The sequence below is a fragment of the Grus americana genome, chromosome 3 (assembly GCF_028858705.1).
Source record: "Grus americana isolate bGruAme1 chromosome 3, bGruAme1.mat, whole genome shotgun sequence".
Classification (NCBI taxonomy): Eukaryota; Metazoa; Chordata; class Aves; order Gruiformes; family Gruidae; genus Grus; species Grus americana.
In genome coordinates this window covers 70,605,187-70,621,722 of record NC_072854.1, presented here as the reverse complement: position 1 = coordinate 70,621,722, position 16,536 = coordinate 70,605,187, and the positions used below count along the sequence as shown (strand labels likewise).

The following is a 16,536-nucleotide window of genomic DNA, read 5'->3' as shown; positions in this document are numbered from 1 at the left end:
AATGCTTTAAACTAAGGACTCACAATCAATTTTTTTTTCATCCTGGTTTTTTGAAAATTCCTTAGCTTCACTGAAATCAGAGTTAATATTCCAGACAGCAGTGATATTGTTGGCCAATCCTTTTAAGACTTTTTAATGCAAAGTATTCACATTCAGATACTTTAAAAGGTGTTAGCATTGTTGGGCAGTGTATTTCTATTCTCAGAGCAGGCTAACAAAATATCGCTCCTCTACAATACTAGTAAGGTAAATTATTAGCTTTCTTTTTTACTTTCTCTCTTTAGTTTTTGTGCAGATTACTTAGCCGCAATGCAATCTGAAATATGTGGGGATGAGATATGTGGGGAATATGTGGGGATGGGGAAAAATAGAGCTAATAAAAAGGTGGGGCTTAAAAAGGGTTTGAGAATAGGTATAGTACAAGTAAAGACCAAGACAGTGTGGAGAACAAAGCAAAGCGTTTTGGCATCCGGAGTATTGCAGAATGAGCTGAGTTTCACAGGAAAATGAATTGCCACAGTTGTAACAAGCTCAGTTTTTCTGCAACAGTCAAAGCAATCCGTGGCAGAATAGTGTGCAGCCATGTGGAATCATGGCAACATAACTGACTTGTAATGCACTGACTGCAAACTTCAGACACGGGGACTCGTGTCCCTGCGTTGCTGTGGTACTCTTCAAGCATAGATAAACCCGCTATATTATTATGTGTTGTCATACTAAGGCAATACCTAATAGGAAACATGGTGTTTATTTGTTCTCCACATGTAGACAGCAGTTTCTGCCAGTTTCATTCTTGAGTGCTGTAATCAATGCTTTGTAGTTGAAAAGGTTGCTCTTTTAAATTTCAGCTCTATTGTTTCAGGCTGTTTGGTGACTCAGACAAATGCCATTCGACCTGTCTGTGAAGTTTGAAAGTCATTTTTGCATTTGGTAATAAAGGAAAAATACAGGAAAAGAATTTTTTTTTTTCCCCCCAGTAGTTTCCACTTTCATAATAATAGCAGGTACTGCAACTGTTTAAATCCACTCCTAATAATTGATAGATGAGTTTTATTTCAGATGTGTCAAAGCTATTTCCTTTTTTTTTTGAATGATTCTTTATGAATAGACTGGTTAGCTCTATCAGATGTTTTAATTAAAAATAATTATATCACCAACTGTTTTGCAGAACATAACTATTTTCTAAGTTATTGTGAACTATATTTTGTTCCTTCCCTTCATCTTTGTTTTTTTTTTTTTTTTAAATATTTCACAGCAGCACAACATTTAACTTTAAAAATATTTGCCCTTTTTTTTTTTTTCCCCTCAAGATAATACTCAAGGGTATGTCAGGTATATTACTTGAAACTGACTCAGTACATACCTTAGTGAGGACACAACACAGAAGCAAAATCACTGTCATTTACTGGGCTGGTAAGGTAGTTTAGCCTGTAACTTGTGTTCTGAAGACTAATATGACTCAATTAAAATTGAACAAAAAATAATTATGGCAAAGTTCAATAAGGTGTTACACACATAACACCAAGTAAAAGATAAATATCTGTTTTAAGGGAACTTCTACACATTTCATTTTAGCAAGTTCATGGTAATTTTAAAGAATAACTTATACTAGGATCTAATAATTGTATTATGCAGTCTCCCCTTATATCTTTGGATTGGAAGTAACCTTCATGGAATCATAGACTCATAGAATGGTTTGGGTTGGAAGGGACCTTGAAAGTTCATCTAGTCCAACCCCCCTGCAATGGGAAGGGACATCTTCAACTAGATCCCTTGCTCAGAGCCCCATCCAACGTGGCCTTGAATGTTTCCAGGGATGGGGCATCTACCACCTCTCTGGGCAACCTGTTCCAGTGCCTCACCACACTCATTGCAAAAAAATTCTTCCTTATATCTAGTCTGAATCTACCTTCTTTTAGTTTAAAACTACTACCCCTTGTCCTAACATTACAGACCCTGCTGAAATGTTTGTCCTCATCTTTCTTATTAAGTATTTAAAGGCTGCCTTAAGGTCTCCCTGGAGCCTTCTCTTCTCCAGGCTGAACAAGCCCAACTCTCTCAGCCTGTCCTCACAGGAGAGGTGTTCATGAAAAGTGAGAATCTCAAATAGAGAATGGTATAATCTGTTCCATGAAATGAACACAGGAATGACCACTGTCATTGTGCTTTCATGTCTACCTTAACTGTTATTCTTTTATATTCATATTTTAGTATTGCTATAAGCAATTTTGCATGTATTGTTTCTAGCATTGTTTAAATACAGAGTAAGAGAGGTCACCTCCTTCCTCCAGGCGCTATAGTCCGATAGAAATACAAGCAAGTGGTTCGTCAGTGAATTCTGATTGTGCAGTGATCAGCGTTTGCTTGCTGCTGTATTCGAAATGCTGTATTGGGCCCTCTTCCACACAGGTATGGCACTTGCAGCACAGTGAATTGTTCCTGCGTCTGTAAAACAGCATTCCACCAAGAAATGTGGTCTGGTATTACCTAATTAGAGCTATCATTTCGTTTTATAAGAAGCACTTTTCCATTCTCCCTCCATCTTGATGCAGGCACCTTGGGACCGGAGCAGACGGCTGTCCCTTTGTGCAGCATGTGCCCAGCTTCCCAGGCTGCTGCCAACAGGTGTGGGCACGGAGATGCTCACCTGGCTCTTGCCCTGCTCTTGGGGCAGGGTGCAGCCAGGACGCAACCAGGGGGCTAGAAAGTGTTGTCTGTTCTGTAGGACAGAGCCACAGTGAACCTAACAACAGACAAAACTCAGCCCAAAATGTAAAGAGGACAAATGTCTGTTTTATTGCTTTTTCTTTTTGGTTATCCAGTTCCGATGTACTTTTGAACCTGATTCTCTGAAAAATGTTGCTCCACTTACAAAACTGGAGTGTTTTTACTGTCTCCTATTTATTCTTTCAGGATTTGTGGATTTAACACTCCATGATCAGGTCCATCTACTGGAATGTGCCTGGTTAGAGATACTGATGATCGGCTTAGTCTGGCGCTCCATGGAACACCCAGGAAAGCTTTTATTTGCACCTAACCTATTACTGGACAGGTCAGTCTGCATGTTACTGTGAATTATTTAAATTAATGCATTTCTACTGCAATCAGATTAATTTTTAGCTTGTAGTCATCTCACTGATACTACAATTTGACAGTATGTTATAAGTTAAACAGGGATATAGTAGGTGGGACTGGAAAAGGAACTCTAAAAAACCTAGAAATGCTCTGGAATGTGATGCTGGTGATTTATTAGACAAGTAACACATCTGAAAGTCACCTGCTGCTGGAAGTGCTTTCTTTCAAAGGCAGCAGGAAATTTCTCATATGATCTGTACTGTTCTCTGCAAAACTAAATTAAATTAAAATTAAATAGTGAACCATAATCACCTTAATTCAAATAGTTATTTCTGCTTATCTAAAATCATCCTAGTTACTCTTAGTTAGAATTGGTTTATCCAAGGAGCCAGACAAAATTTTGGAAGAAAATCCTGGTACAGTCTCTTATTTGCAGAGAATACATTAAGGTGTTTCCCCCCCGCCACCCTGAAAACTGGAGTCAAATATGTAAAACACATATCTGCTTGCTGCCTTAAGCCTTTTTGAGTCAATCTTGCTAATATGCTGCAGGTGTTTATGAGTGAGAGAGAAAAATATACATCTCTGCCATACGATAGCCTGGATTTTAGCTGGCAGTCTTCACCAAAAAAAAAAAAAAAAAAAAAGCAGGAAGATTGATAGATTTTTAAAATGTATTCTATTTATCTTAATGCACATTCAAGTTGTCTTTTTCCCAGTCATGAAAAATTTCAATCCTGGAAAAGAGTGTTCAAGAGAATAACCAGTGAGCAGAGGTTTTCGCAAATCACTGCGGCAAATCTGGAAGCAGTTGGTTAAAGAGTTATCCTAGCTGTTGGTAGTCCTCTTCTGTGGAAGACCACTGCCCACATGGCAGAGCTGGCAGGAGAAGGCTTATGTCTGCACACCGGTCACTTCAGTGCAGAGTTTGGCTTCTTGGTGTAAATGGAAGGTGGAGGAAGAGCTGACCTGAGGAGCTGGAGCATGCGGTGAGGCCGCTAAGAGCTGGGCACGCTTCTGATCTCATCACGTAGCTGCAGGGGCAGCGAGCTACAGCAGTGGGATGGCAACAAAAAGTCCGGGGCAGTCAGTGCCTTCAGCTACTGCAACCGTTAGCTGGGTGAAGGAATCAAAACTCTTATTAGCAGAAAACCGTCTTTTGAGCAGCTTGCTCTGTTAACTGTGGGGTACTGAGTTTTCATGTTTACATTTGTGCAGTGTTAATCCTTTGATTCCTCCCCCTCCCACTGGTTTACTTTTAGTATTTTAGTAAAATATAAATGATAATGCCTAAGAGTATAAAATATAATTTTTCATACGGATGGAGAAGTATTTATTGCCTTAGGAAAAACCCTATTCCACTTGTGTAAGCACAGGTGAGCTATGGAACTGGATACATGTAAAACACATTCTCATTTTGTGTGCAGAAAATATCTGCTTGCCTAAATGTAAGTATAATCTTCTCAAGAAAACATAGCCGGTTTAAAATAATTTCTTAGTGCACATAAGAAGTACAAATTACTACTGTAGGAAAGTAAGTATAGCATATTATTGAAAACTACTATAAATTGCAATATAGCTTCCAAAGACCAACCCTTCTGTTCCATAATACAGGTAGTGAGAAAAAATTGAAAACTGAAGAGCAGAGCCAGAGTATCATTTTTCCTCCTCTTAGCTAAGAAAAACAGCTAGGGAAACACTTGAAACATTGGTCTATCTCCAATAAAAATCCGCATGCTCTGAATAAAATGGAGTCTGAGCAGTTGATTCACGCAGTTTAAACCAACTCTGCTAGGTTAAAGAATACAATTGCATGCAGCTGGAACCATATATTAATTTATGGCTCAAAAATCAATTAAATTCATAATCGAAACAGGCTCTTTGTTTTCTGACTTTCAGACAAGACTGTTGTAGATCTATTACATTTTCTCATTTTCAAATAATAAGGAACAGGTTTCTAAGGCATCACATATGTGCATCACTCTACTTGGTAGGGATATTTGCTAAAACTAAAATAATAAATTACTTGACTGGGGAAGACGGATATGCTAATCAGTTAACTAACTGTTGATTTACTAGTTAATTAGTGCTAACAATAGTTTGATGTGCTAATTTGATTTTGGCAAGTTGTCTTCTGAGAATGTTAAAGGACAGAAGTATATTGTTTGTCAGATTTGAGAGGGCAAGATAGAGACTGGTTCAAAACCTGTTTAACTCAAAGTTAAGTCCTTCCTCTGCATCAAGGATTTTGGCAAATGCCTCAAAAGAGCAAAAATTGTTTGATGCATTATTGTTGTTGATCTAAATAATGAAATCATCTGAATGAATGGCTAAAATAATGGAAAAGGTGGGTGCTGTAGTACAATTCCCTTTCACCTGTTCTCTCCGTACCCTTCAGCATGTTCTTTACAGGATACACCTTTTCGGTATTTTCATCCATATCATTCTGTCCTGAATCCCCATCACGCTTTCCCTGTTACCTGATCTGTGGGGTTAACAGCATTTGCAAATGTTAATTTAGGTACTGTCTATAATCCAGAGTCACTAACTACAGATGGTAAAACCTAGATCTGTCTCTAACCTGTGTTTTTCTGGTCTTAGTGCAAATTCAGTATTAGTGTGGAGCTTTACCACATTTTGTGTATGCCTCTACCTTTCTCTGATCATTCCGTGGCAGACATCCTCTCTGATTTGCACATCCCTTTCGTCTTTCACATTCAGACTTCTGTCTCTCCAGATTCTTTCTGTCTAGAATTGTGGAGACAGATAGTCGTTTGTATACATCGGTAAGTAAAGGTCAGGTCACATCAAGTTTTATTATGCAACTTTTTTACCTTTTGGCTAGATAAATATATTCTTGTCTTATTCATATCTGTCTGAAATGCCATAAAAATAACATTCCAACTTTGCTCTTTTTTTTTGAGCAAGTCTGATTTTTCTTCTCCCAGCTCACTCCTTCTACTTGGGTCCTATTAAACATCAGCTTGTCTTGTCTCTGAAGATCTTTCAGAGACTGTTTTTTCTCATTCTGTGAGAGTCTGCTTGCTACATTTCCAAATAAATACCTCTATAATTTTCCGATCTAACAATTCACAATTGAAAGACTCCTTGAAAATATCTGTAAAGCAGCCCTTTGTTATTCATTTTAAGTTCCTTCTTAAAATGTTGCTTTGCCTATATAAAAATTTGTACGATAGTTAAGCTGCCAGTGTGTGTAGACTACTGCCTTCTGTATGAATGAAGATCATCACATTATCCCTTTCTATTCTCACTCTGCTTTGTAATTAGATACTCTGTGGGGCAATGCACCTTTTCTTATTCTGTTAATGCACTACCTAAACACTTGAGTCTTGGTTCAAAATCAGGACTTTTAGTAGTCTGCCAGTTATGTGTAACTGGTACATTTTTACACTGTACAACTGATGCTATTAAAAAAGATCAAATGACAATAATTATAGATAAGAAAAATAGGCCCAATCAGGAAATACAATGGCACATTCACGTTAATCTACAGTACCTGATACAATCAAAGCAAGCCCAGGATAAATACAAATCTTTTATATTCTCTGTTTGAAAATTAGTATCTTGTATAAGGCAAATCTAGAAGTAAAGGCTTATGTTTCTAATGGGACAAACCAGATGTTTCCTGTCTGGAGGGTTCCCAAGAAACTAGACCTTAAAAATGTCATTAGACCAGGGCTGAAATTTGTCAGGCCTGACAATAGGCTGTTTATAGTTTTAAAGAAAATGTAATGTTTCTTCAGCAATAAGAACGTCATATTTTATTACATTTTTAAAGGATTTGTTGCATTCAAATATCATGCTGATCAGAGGTTGCTTAAAGGTTTGAAATATAATTGTAAAGAAACTCATGGTGGAAATAGCTGAATTGCTGACTGAGGTGGATGTCTTCTCACCTGAAACATCCTCAGCATCAGCAAAATGGGAAACGTAGTGCTGCGTTTTAAAACAGTGCATGGAGCTTCTGCCCAGTAAGCCTGGTGACCATTGTAAGGAAACTGATGGGATACCATCTAAAGAAGAGAACTAGCTGAGGTGTGAATGAACATGACACAGTGGTAAGGAGTCACCGTGCATTTTGTAAGGGGAAGCCATGCGTCAGGAATACATTGGAGTTCTTTGAAGAAATTAACAAGCAAGTGGATGAGGGAGATCTTGTTTCATTTCCAAAAAGGAGTAAACAAGATCCAAATTTTATGCAGACAAATGTGAACTGATGCACACAGGAGAAGAACAATCCTAATCTTCATGAACTGCATTCCGAGTTGATCTTTCCATCTCGCTGTTAACAGTAGTCAGTTCTATGGAACCAGCAGTTCTTTGCTCGCCAGCGGTCGAAAAGTAAATAGACTGCAGATTTCCCCCCCAAGAATCATTACAAAAGGAAAAAGAAATAGTACAGATCATTGTTATTCCACTGTTTAACTCTGTGTTGCATCTGTACTTGGAAAACTGTGCCTTTCTGATTTTCCGTATCTTAACAGGAATATTGAAGAAATGGGAAAAGTACCCAGAGGGGCTGCATAGGCAATCGGAGAGAGAGATGAGCTTTGGTACAAAATAAAACTAAATGACTTCTCTGCCTGTGATGCTCAATAGAAGAAGAGAAACAAACTAGAGATGATAGGAATTGCATAAAGTCATGAGCATATTGAGAAGATGTATGGTAATCCAGAAATTATTATCTCTTCCAGTCTAGCACTAGAAGTAATCACTTGAACTCAGCAGATCCAAATGCCTATGTGCTTAGTCCAGGGTTAAATACACCTTTGATATGAGCCAGCATGTCTGTTCTCATGTTATGTTTTAATATTATTTCCTTATCATGATTGCAAAAAATGTCTAGCAGCAAAAAAATCAGTATAGGGACTTATAAAATTTCATATGTATACTAAATGTAGTCAATATTTCCATGTTTATACCAGGTTATTTCCTCCTTTCTATGGAGAAATCTAGTCTGCTGTTCAGGTTTGGGGTTTTTTTATTTGAAAACTCTTGTTCACTTCCTCTTCCAGTGCTTGATGGAACTTTTTCATTCTTTTGGAAGTAATTGAAGAATTTTCCCTTTGCTGACTCTCATATTGAGCAATGGCAGGAGGCCATGGATCTCTTTAAACTGCAGCTAGCACGAATAGCATAAAGGCTTACAGCATTCGCTGTATGACTGAGCAGCTGAACAGTTTACTACTTTCATGACTTTGATCTGAAAGTTTCTCCCCACATCTGAAAAGAATCTTTTAAGTTTTCTGTGCAGATAGTGCTTTCCAATGTTTTGATAGAGAGATTAGATACAATAGAAGAGCATCAGGGTGAAATCCAAGTATGTCTTCCTAGTCCCTCACCTTGTAAAACGTTCCAAATACCCGAGTACCTCACACCTGTCTGTCACTTGAATAACACAACATTTTTTTTTGGCGCTGTGTAAGTGTGGATGCCTTAGTTACCATTGATTTATTAGAAGAATGGAAGAAAAGTGGTCACAGATACTTGATTCAGAATGCTTCATTAGTGACCTGCTGCTCTTATTTATTTCAAACGGAAGAAGCCCACATGCAACAAATATATCCAAACTTGCACTTCAAAGTAAATTTGAAAAACGATAGTACATTTCATTTTCATCCCATCTTTAACAGCAATAGATTGTGTGCTGGAAACCCAACTCAATTATCCCATCATCAATCTACTTACCTGATAGAGCTGAATGAGTCATCTTGTAGAGATGAAAATAATTAAAATAATGAAATAATTAAATTTCTCTTTCATCTTTCACTTTATTGTTGGATTTTGAGATGTGTTATTGTATTGTAGACCCCAGAGAATTAAAAAAAAAATATTACAAGAGACAGAATTATACATCTTAAAAAAATGCGGAAGGAATAATTTCTATTTATTGTAAATCAGTCTTGACTGTGCCTTCATAGACTACCTGATTTTGTAGTTCAAACAGCATAAACATAATCAGGAGGACCCTTCCAGAGTTTGGGGAGGTGCTGGGTAATGCTTAAAGTGATGAACTCTTTAAAAAAAGAAAAAAAGAAAAAGAAAAAGCTCTCTCATTATAATCTTCCCAATTTTCAGCTGTTAGAAAAAGAAGGTCCCTGGGTGGGTTTGTAGACACAGAACACAAGTTTCAGAGAGCATGAAATCATTTCTGGATTCAAGATAGCCCCTACACATATTCTGAGATTGCTCGTTCATCTAGTCACTCTGACCTGGGAAGCTCAGGCCTCAGTTCTGGGTCATGTTGAATTGTGATGCTGATCTTTCCAAAATTAAACTTTCTTTGCATTTCTGATGTGAAGAGAACTTTGAAATATTTTTGGCTTTAAGGTGATTCACACTGAATGTAAATTGGACTGAAAAAGGCCTTCCTGTCAACAAGAATAACATTTTTTCAGCCAATTATTATAACTTTATTATTCTCAAATGGAGAGCCTTCATAAGAATTTTCTAATCTGAATGTCTCAAATGCAACAAAAGAAAAAATCAATTTTCTTAGAATTATTGTAGCAGCATTTTAGAGATTTATCCTATCTGAGATATTTGTAGATCCATTACACATCGTATTTTACCAAGAAAAAAATAATTAAAAATATACCTAGTAGTTAATTGTGTAAATATTTCAGACCTGATTCACCAGTGCTGAAATGTATAGTGTAGTCTTTGACTGCCTAGGTAGATTATCCTCTGTTGCTCTAGTCAGGAAAGGCACTTAGTCATGACTAAGTCCTGAGCAACCTGCTGTAGGTGACCCTGCTCTGAGCAGGGGCGTTGGACTAGATGCTCTCCAGACAGCCATCCCAACTTCAGCAATTCTGGTATTCTCTGACCAACTGTAGGTGACAACCACATAAACCAGATTTTTGTTTCTTTTTTAATTTATAAATGTGCTACTCCGTATTTATTGCAAATATTTGTCAATGATGACTTTTAAATCTTGGACTTACTTTAAAAATTTTGAATACATTTTAGGCAGCAATTGATCCAAACCTCTGTTCTGATAAGCTTATATCGAAAAAGAAACAAAGGGCTCTTTATGCTCCCGGAACAGCAGGATGTAGTACCACCCATTGACTGTAGTCTATAAAGTTTTTCAGGATGTGTCATTTGAAAGCCAGTGTTCAGGGAGAAATAGGATGAGTAGAAGATGTTGCTACCTCTGAATTACTTTGCTACCACCTTTAGTAATAAAGGGGCACGAACAAGTCGATTAAAAAAAACCAAACCAAAACCCGCATAGAGAACAACACAACAGAACCACTACAGAAGCAGCCTTGTATCATTAATTTCTCTTTTTCTGAAACTCTCACCTTCATGCCCACCTACCACTTAACTGGTCGATTTGTGTGACAATACAAGTCTAATTGTGATAAAACCAGTCATTTTTTAAAGCAAAATGCTATTTAACTGACACAGAACAATAAATAAGCTAGGCATTTCTCTTCAGCAGCAGGCCTTGCATTTGATACTGTGGTTTACTTTACTCGTGGTGGTCTCTGCTTTTCCCTTTGCCTCCTGTTGTTTGGAGATTGCTGTTTTGTTTTAGAGCTTTGGGGGCTATTTTATTTATTTATTTATCCTGCTTACATTTTCCTAACCTTTTTCACAATCTCCACAGTTACTGGTTAAATGCAGGATGGTCTGAAGTAAAATTTCACTGCTGATAACAATTTCCTCATCTTTTAATTATTGATAAGGCATTGCATTGTAGAAAAGGGCGAATCCTCAGTTAATTAAGTAGCTCTCCGATGCCTTTCTGGCAGTATTTAAGGCATCCCAATGGATGTTGATTTTGTCTTAAAACTTTGGAGATGGAGCTTTCCTGACACCCTGCTTTCTTGAGCTTTTTTAGTGCATCACTTTGCATAGGAGCAGAAAGTGTTCATCAATGTCTGTTAATAGAACTAATTTATATAGAACACATTAACGTATATAAAAATCATCTCTTGTCTTGAAGACAGACACCACCTATGCATAAAGCCTGAAATAATATTCTAATGGATAGAACATAAAAAGAAATTAAAATATTTTGACAATTCTTTAGTGCTTCAGAAATAGCACAGAATATAATGGTTCAGCTTTGTCTTTTATCTATTCCCAGTCCTCCTGAATTTCCTCCCTTATTTGGCTTTATTTTAACCTCTCTGATTTGGTGTGTGAATTAACCACCACTTTTGGCTCAGAGCTAGCTCAAGGATCAACCAAAAGAGACATCAGAAAAGATTAGGAAACCTCAGAGGATGGTGGGCTGGTAATTTTGTCAGTACTGGGAGAGGTAGGAATTGCCTATTTGAGCCTTAGGCTCAATCCTAATTGTTGCTTTGTTGCTGTAGAACAGCGAGCTGTGCTGGGTGAAACTGCTGCTGTGTGTGGGCAGCCGCTTTTTTCAACCTGTTTTGGGAAAGTGATGGTGACAACAAGAGTAAATCAAAGGGCACGTTATGTGACAGGGTATAAACATAACTGCCCAGCTCAGTGGAGGAAAAGAGCGCCCTGCTCTTAGGGGTCTCTTTTGCTCCTGCCTCTTTTCCTCCCTCAAAATTATGCTTGGAACTGATATTTCAGTTTTATTTCTTATTTGGCAAATGTCTGTTTCAAGAAACTCTTGAAGGGAAAAAAACTTGATTCCATGCTGAATTATGCTAATTCCAGTCCAATACTTCTCCAATTGCCCAGCTGTGAGTGATTCTCAGACTGTGATTCATGCATTGACACTAATGGCACATATTTTTAAGTAGCCAAAAATACTATATTTGTTTAAACAACAAGAAATAATTACTGCAACAGTGTTTTGAATCAACTGAAAAAGATTTTAGTGAACTAGCCCCCACCCTAAAAAAAGAAGAAGAAGAAAAAAGAGCAAAATTAATACTTGAAGGTAACTTTCTGAAAAATGTACATGCTCTCACTTTAGGTTTCCTCCCTCTGAATTTGTGTCCTTGCCTCTGGACAGGTAGACGTTCTTCCTTGCCTATGCCATGACTGAATAAGTTAATGAATTAGAAATAAATCCTAACCAAATATAATAGAAGTATGAGAATGAGATGTAAGGAGGATAAAATGCTGAGAAGATAATGCATTGAGAATGAATAGACTGTAATGAATAGAAAGGATTGTACTCCTTCCAAACCTTTCTCCAAAATACAATCCAAGCTTAAATTGATGAAGGGATTTTGAAGTATGAGAAAGTTGGGTTAACTTTTAAATTTTATTTTTTCTTCTCTATTTTATATTCTGTGCCAGATTTATGCATAAACTGAAGCCAAAGGGCTGTAATATGGTGATGAGGGTTTTTTTACCACTGCATTAGTACATCAAACCTTATTTATATGATTTAAGGATTGCTTTTATTCTTTACTCAGGTGCTGACTGCATGTTTGGATTCTTGGTTAAAAAGCTCCACACCAGTAATAAATCCTTGCTTCTAATGGCACCCTCTGAAACTCAACTCTTTCAGGAACTTGTCCAACAGTTTACTTTAGGAACAAAAATTTTGGTTGCAGATCATTTTGTCCAACCAGCTTCTTGAAGCAAGACCATTGCCAACACCAGCTCCGGCCAGCTGTGACTTTGTCTAGCTTTCCTGAAAGTCTGTAAGGATGAAGAACACATGGGTACCTGTTTCAGGGTTACACCACCCTCGTACAACCCAACCCAAGCCTTCCAAGCTGCAATTTACAGCAGTTAGTTGCCTTTTAATTTAACGTTTACTGAGGCCTTGGTTACAGCCTGTTTGTAATGCCCCTTCAAGCAGCTGCAGACTGCAGTTTTGTCTGTCACCTCCCCTACATACTTCCCCTTCTCACCAGACTGAACAGATTTAGTTACTCAACCCCTCCTCGTAGGCCATGTGCTGCATGCCTCTGATCATCTCCACAACAGGAGGAGATATCCAGCATCCTTCCTGAGCTGAGGGGCCTGAAACTGGACACAGGCACAGCCTCAGCAGAGCCAAGTTGTGGCGGTGGGAAAATAATTTCTCTTTTTCTTCTGGCTATGTTCTTCCTAACATAATTTGCATTCAGTTTGCCTTATCCACAAAGAGAGAATACTGTTGGCTTATATTTTATTTGGTTTCCATTTTCCAGCAGAGTTGCTGCTCAGCCCAGTGTTTTTCCAACCTGTACTGATGCGTAAGTTTACTTGGCCCTGGGTGTGGAATTTTGTACTTCTCCTTGTTCAACTTTGCGAGGTTTCTGTTGGTTCACTCCTCCAGGGTCCCTCTAGCACTAAGGTTGTGCTACACAGTGTATCAACCTCCTTCCAGCCCAAGTTTAGTATCATCCACAAATTTGAAGATTAATTTTTTATCATCATCCAGATTATTCATAAATATATTAAACAGCATTGGCTCCAGAGTCAACTTCTGGAGGACTTACTACCTACAACAAACTAGGTGTTGAGCCATTACTGCTACACTTTGAGTCTGGTGACCCAGTCTATTTTCTACCATTTATCTGTCTGTCTGCTCAGCCTGTACTTCCCTGGCTTACAGATAAGAATGCTGTAAACCAAAAGACTTGCTATAATTGAATTATATTGCACCCACCACCTTCCCTTTGATCATTTAACTAATTGTTTCTTCATAAAGTCAATCAGGTTGGTCAAGCACAATCCGATTTCCTGGATCCTCCTTGATTTTGTCAGAGTTGAGTTAGCCTTCTACTATTTGTCAGGGACCTCTTTCGATCTCCATGATTTTTTCTAAATGATAGATAGTAGCCTAATGAATACATTGACCCACTATTTCAGCACCCTGAAATGAGCCCCATTTGTCTTCAAAGATCGGAATTACTCTTCAGAGTAATTACTAATTCTCTAAGTAATTCCCTAACCTGTCAATATGCTTCTGTTGGCTTTGCCAGAGAAATCTGACACACACACACTCAAAAAAAAAGCTGTTGAGTGTTTCACTCTATTCCATGTAGTCAGTCACCAGGTTTTCTGCCCCATTTATCAACTCTTTGTTCTCACTGAAATTCTATTTGTTGCTGCCATACTTCTAAAATCCCTTCTTGTTACGCTCTATGTCCCTCACAAGTTTTAGACATAAATGCTTAGACAGCACTTTCATACTCCTCCTTTGTTGCCTGCTTTTATTTTTATTTCTTGTATTTTCTTTTGCCTTTTAGTTCGTTAAGGGGCTCCTTGCTTAGTCAAGTGGATCTTCTGTTGAAATACCTGGTCTTCCTCTACGATGGGATGGGCTTGTTCCTGAGCTCTCAATAAGTTTTCCTTGAAATATTGTCTAGTTCCCTTGACAATTTTCCCCATCATGTGTCAAAGAATATTCTGCCTAGCAATTCCCTAAATAAACTGCAGTCAGTTCTTCTGAAACCTAGAAATCTGTTGTTTGCATTCCCAGCCTACCTCTGGATCCTGAGCTCAATCACATCTCACGGTTGCTGCAGCCAAATTTTCTATCTGTGGCCACATTCACCACTGATTTCTCATTGTTTGTGAGGAGTGGGTCAATAGAGCATTGCCCTTGGTTGGCCACTGTGTTGTTTGTGTTGGGAAGTTACCATCAACACAGTCCAGAAGCTCCCTGGATTGCTTGCATAATGCTATGTTGACCTTTCGGCCAATGATTGTAGTCTATCCCTGTAGAAATCCTCCACAAGACTGTAGACTAGTGATTGGGAGACTTCTATAAGTTATTTATAGAAAGACTAATCCACTTTATACTCTTGGTCAGACAGTTTATAACAATCTCCCCTTTCCTCCCGAATCATCAGTGTTAATTTCTCTTCTGAACTATACACAGAGTCTCCTGACATACATAGTTCTGCTTTCTAATTGTCTGTGCAATCAAGGTCTCCCTTTATGTAGGGCTCAAGTCCTTTCCCTCTTCTTTCATACTTGTCCTTCCTAATCAAGTTGTACCCATCCATGGCCATTCTCCAATCATACGTGCGATCTGATCTGTGCACTATCCCACCAAGTCTCTGTGTTTCTAGTCTCATCACAGCTGTCTGACTGTGTACAGGCTTCTAATTCTCCTTCTGTGTTAGAGCACAGGCATTTGAGTTAAGTCTGTGAATACCCTCCCTTCTAACTGGGGATGTGAATGTTATCCCTGCAGCTTTCTCTCAATCATACCTCTCCTGTTTCCTAACTTACCTTTAGGCTTAGGAACAAATCTTGTGAAAAGCCTCATTTACAGGCTTCTTCACCGACTTACTAAGTTCACTTGTGAAGATGACCTTCCCTCACCTAGTCTGGTGGATCTCATCTGTCCTTGGCAGTCCCTTGTCATCAAATGAAGTACTGAGATCAAAGAAGCCAGAGAGACAACAAATACACAGCCAGGCTTTGGTTTGATTAGTGCATCTGTGCCTACTTGGGCTTTTCTCTTTGAATGGAAAGTTTGATGAGAACATGTCCTGCATCCCTGTTTCCCTCACCTAAACACCCTTCACTGTTAATGTTTACTTGTCTGTCACAATTCTGTGTTTCTGTAAAAGACATTCCTCATATCTAGGGTTTTCCCAAGCCTTAACTAAAATCTAGGTTCTTATTTCTATGTGCAGGGTTCAAAGCGGAGAGGATTGAGTTAGTAAGAGAGGACTGAGTCATAAATCTCTTAAGGAGTCTTTTCACGTATAAGTACATGGGATGGGCTGCATCCAAAAGTGTTGGATGATGTCATTTTCAGGCTGTTCTCTATCATCTTGGGAAGGCTTTGGATATCAGGAGAGGTCCTCAATTACTGGAGAAAGACATATGTTGCACCAATCTCCAAAAGAATAAAGATAGTCTGGGAACTACAGGTTGGCCAGTGAACATCACTTCTATCACGAGGAAAATCATAGAGTGAGTTCTCTTGGAAGTTGTTTATGTGAACAGGAAGGAGAAGAGAGTGAGTGTGAATTAGCACAGATTTAGAGTATATTGTGCTTGAGCAACCTGATTGCCTTCTGTGTTAAAATGACCAGGTCTCTTGTTAATGGTTCACACTCTACCTTGAAACTAGTTGCAGCTGGAGTTCCTCAGGGGTCTGTCCTAGGATGTGTCCTGTTAAATGTCTTTGTCAATGACCTGGAGGGGGAGGTGGAGTGCACTGTCTTCAGATGTGCAGATGACACCAAACTAGGGGGTGCAGTTGATATGTTTGAGGGAAGAGCTGCCATACAGATGCAAATAGACAAACTGGAGGAGTGGGCTGACAGGAACCTCATGAAATTCAGCCAGGAGAAATGCAAAATCCTGCACCTATGATGGACTTAATCCACTGCTACTGTTCAAGCTGGGGCTTAACTAGCTGGGGAACAGCTCTGCTGGAAAGGACCTAGGGTGCTGATGAACAGCAGTCTGTGCATGCATCAGTACCGCAACATGGCAGCAATGGAGGCCAACAGTATCTGGGGCTGTATCAGTGGCAGTATAGGCAGCAGAGCAAGGAAAATGATTATTCCACTTTGATTTGGCACTCATTAG

At 38.6% G+C, this 16,536-nt stretch overlaps 1 protein-coding gene across 2 annotated transcripts in view; it reads left to right on the top strand.

Annotated features, from left to right (window-relative positions):
• The window catches only part of ESR1 (estrogen receptor 1), a 175,992-nt gene that overhangs the window by 142,095 nt on the left and 17,361 nt on the right, over window positions 1–16,536 (top strand). For both annotated transcript variants that reach the window (XM_054822184.1, XM_054822185.1), the window contains one exon: window positions 2,914–3,052. In XM_054822184.1, the coding sequence (XP_054678159.1) occupies window positions 2,914–3,052 (139 nt within the window). The remainder of the gene's footprint in view (window positions 1–2,913; window positions 3,053–16,536) is intronic.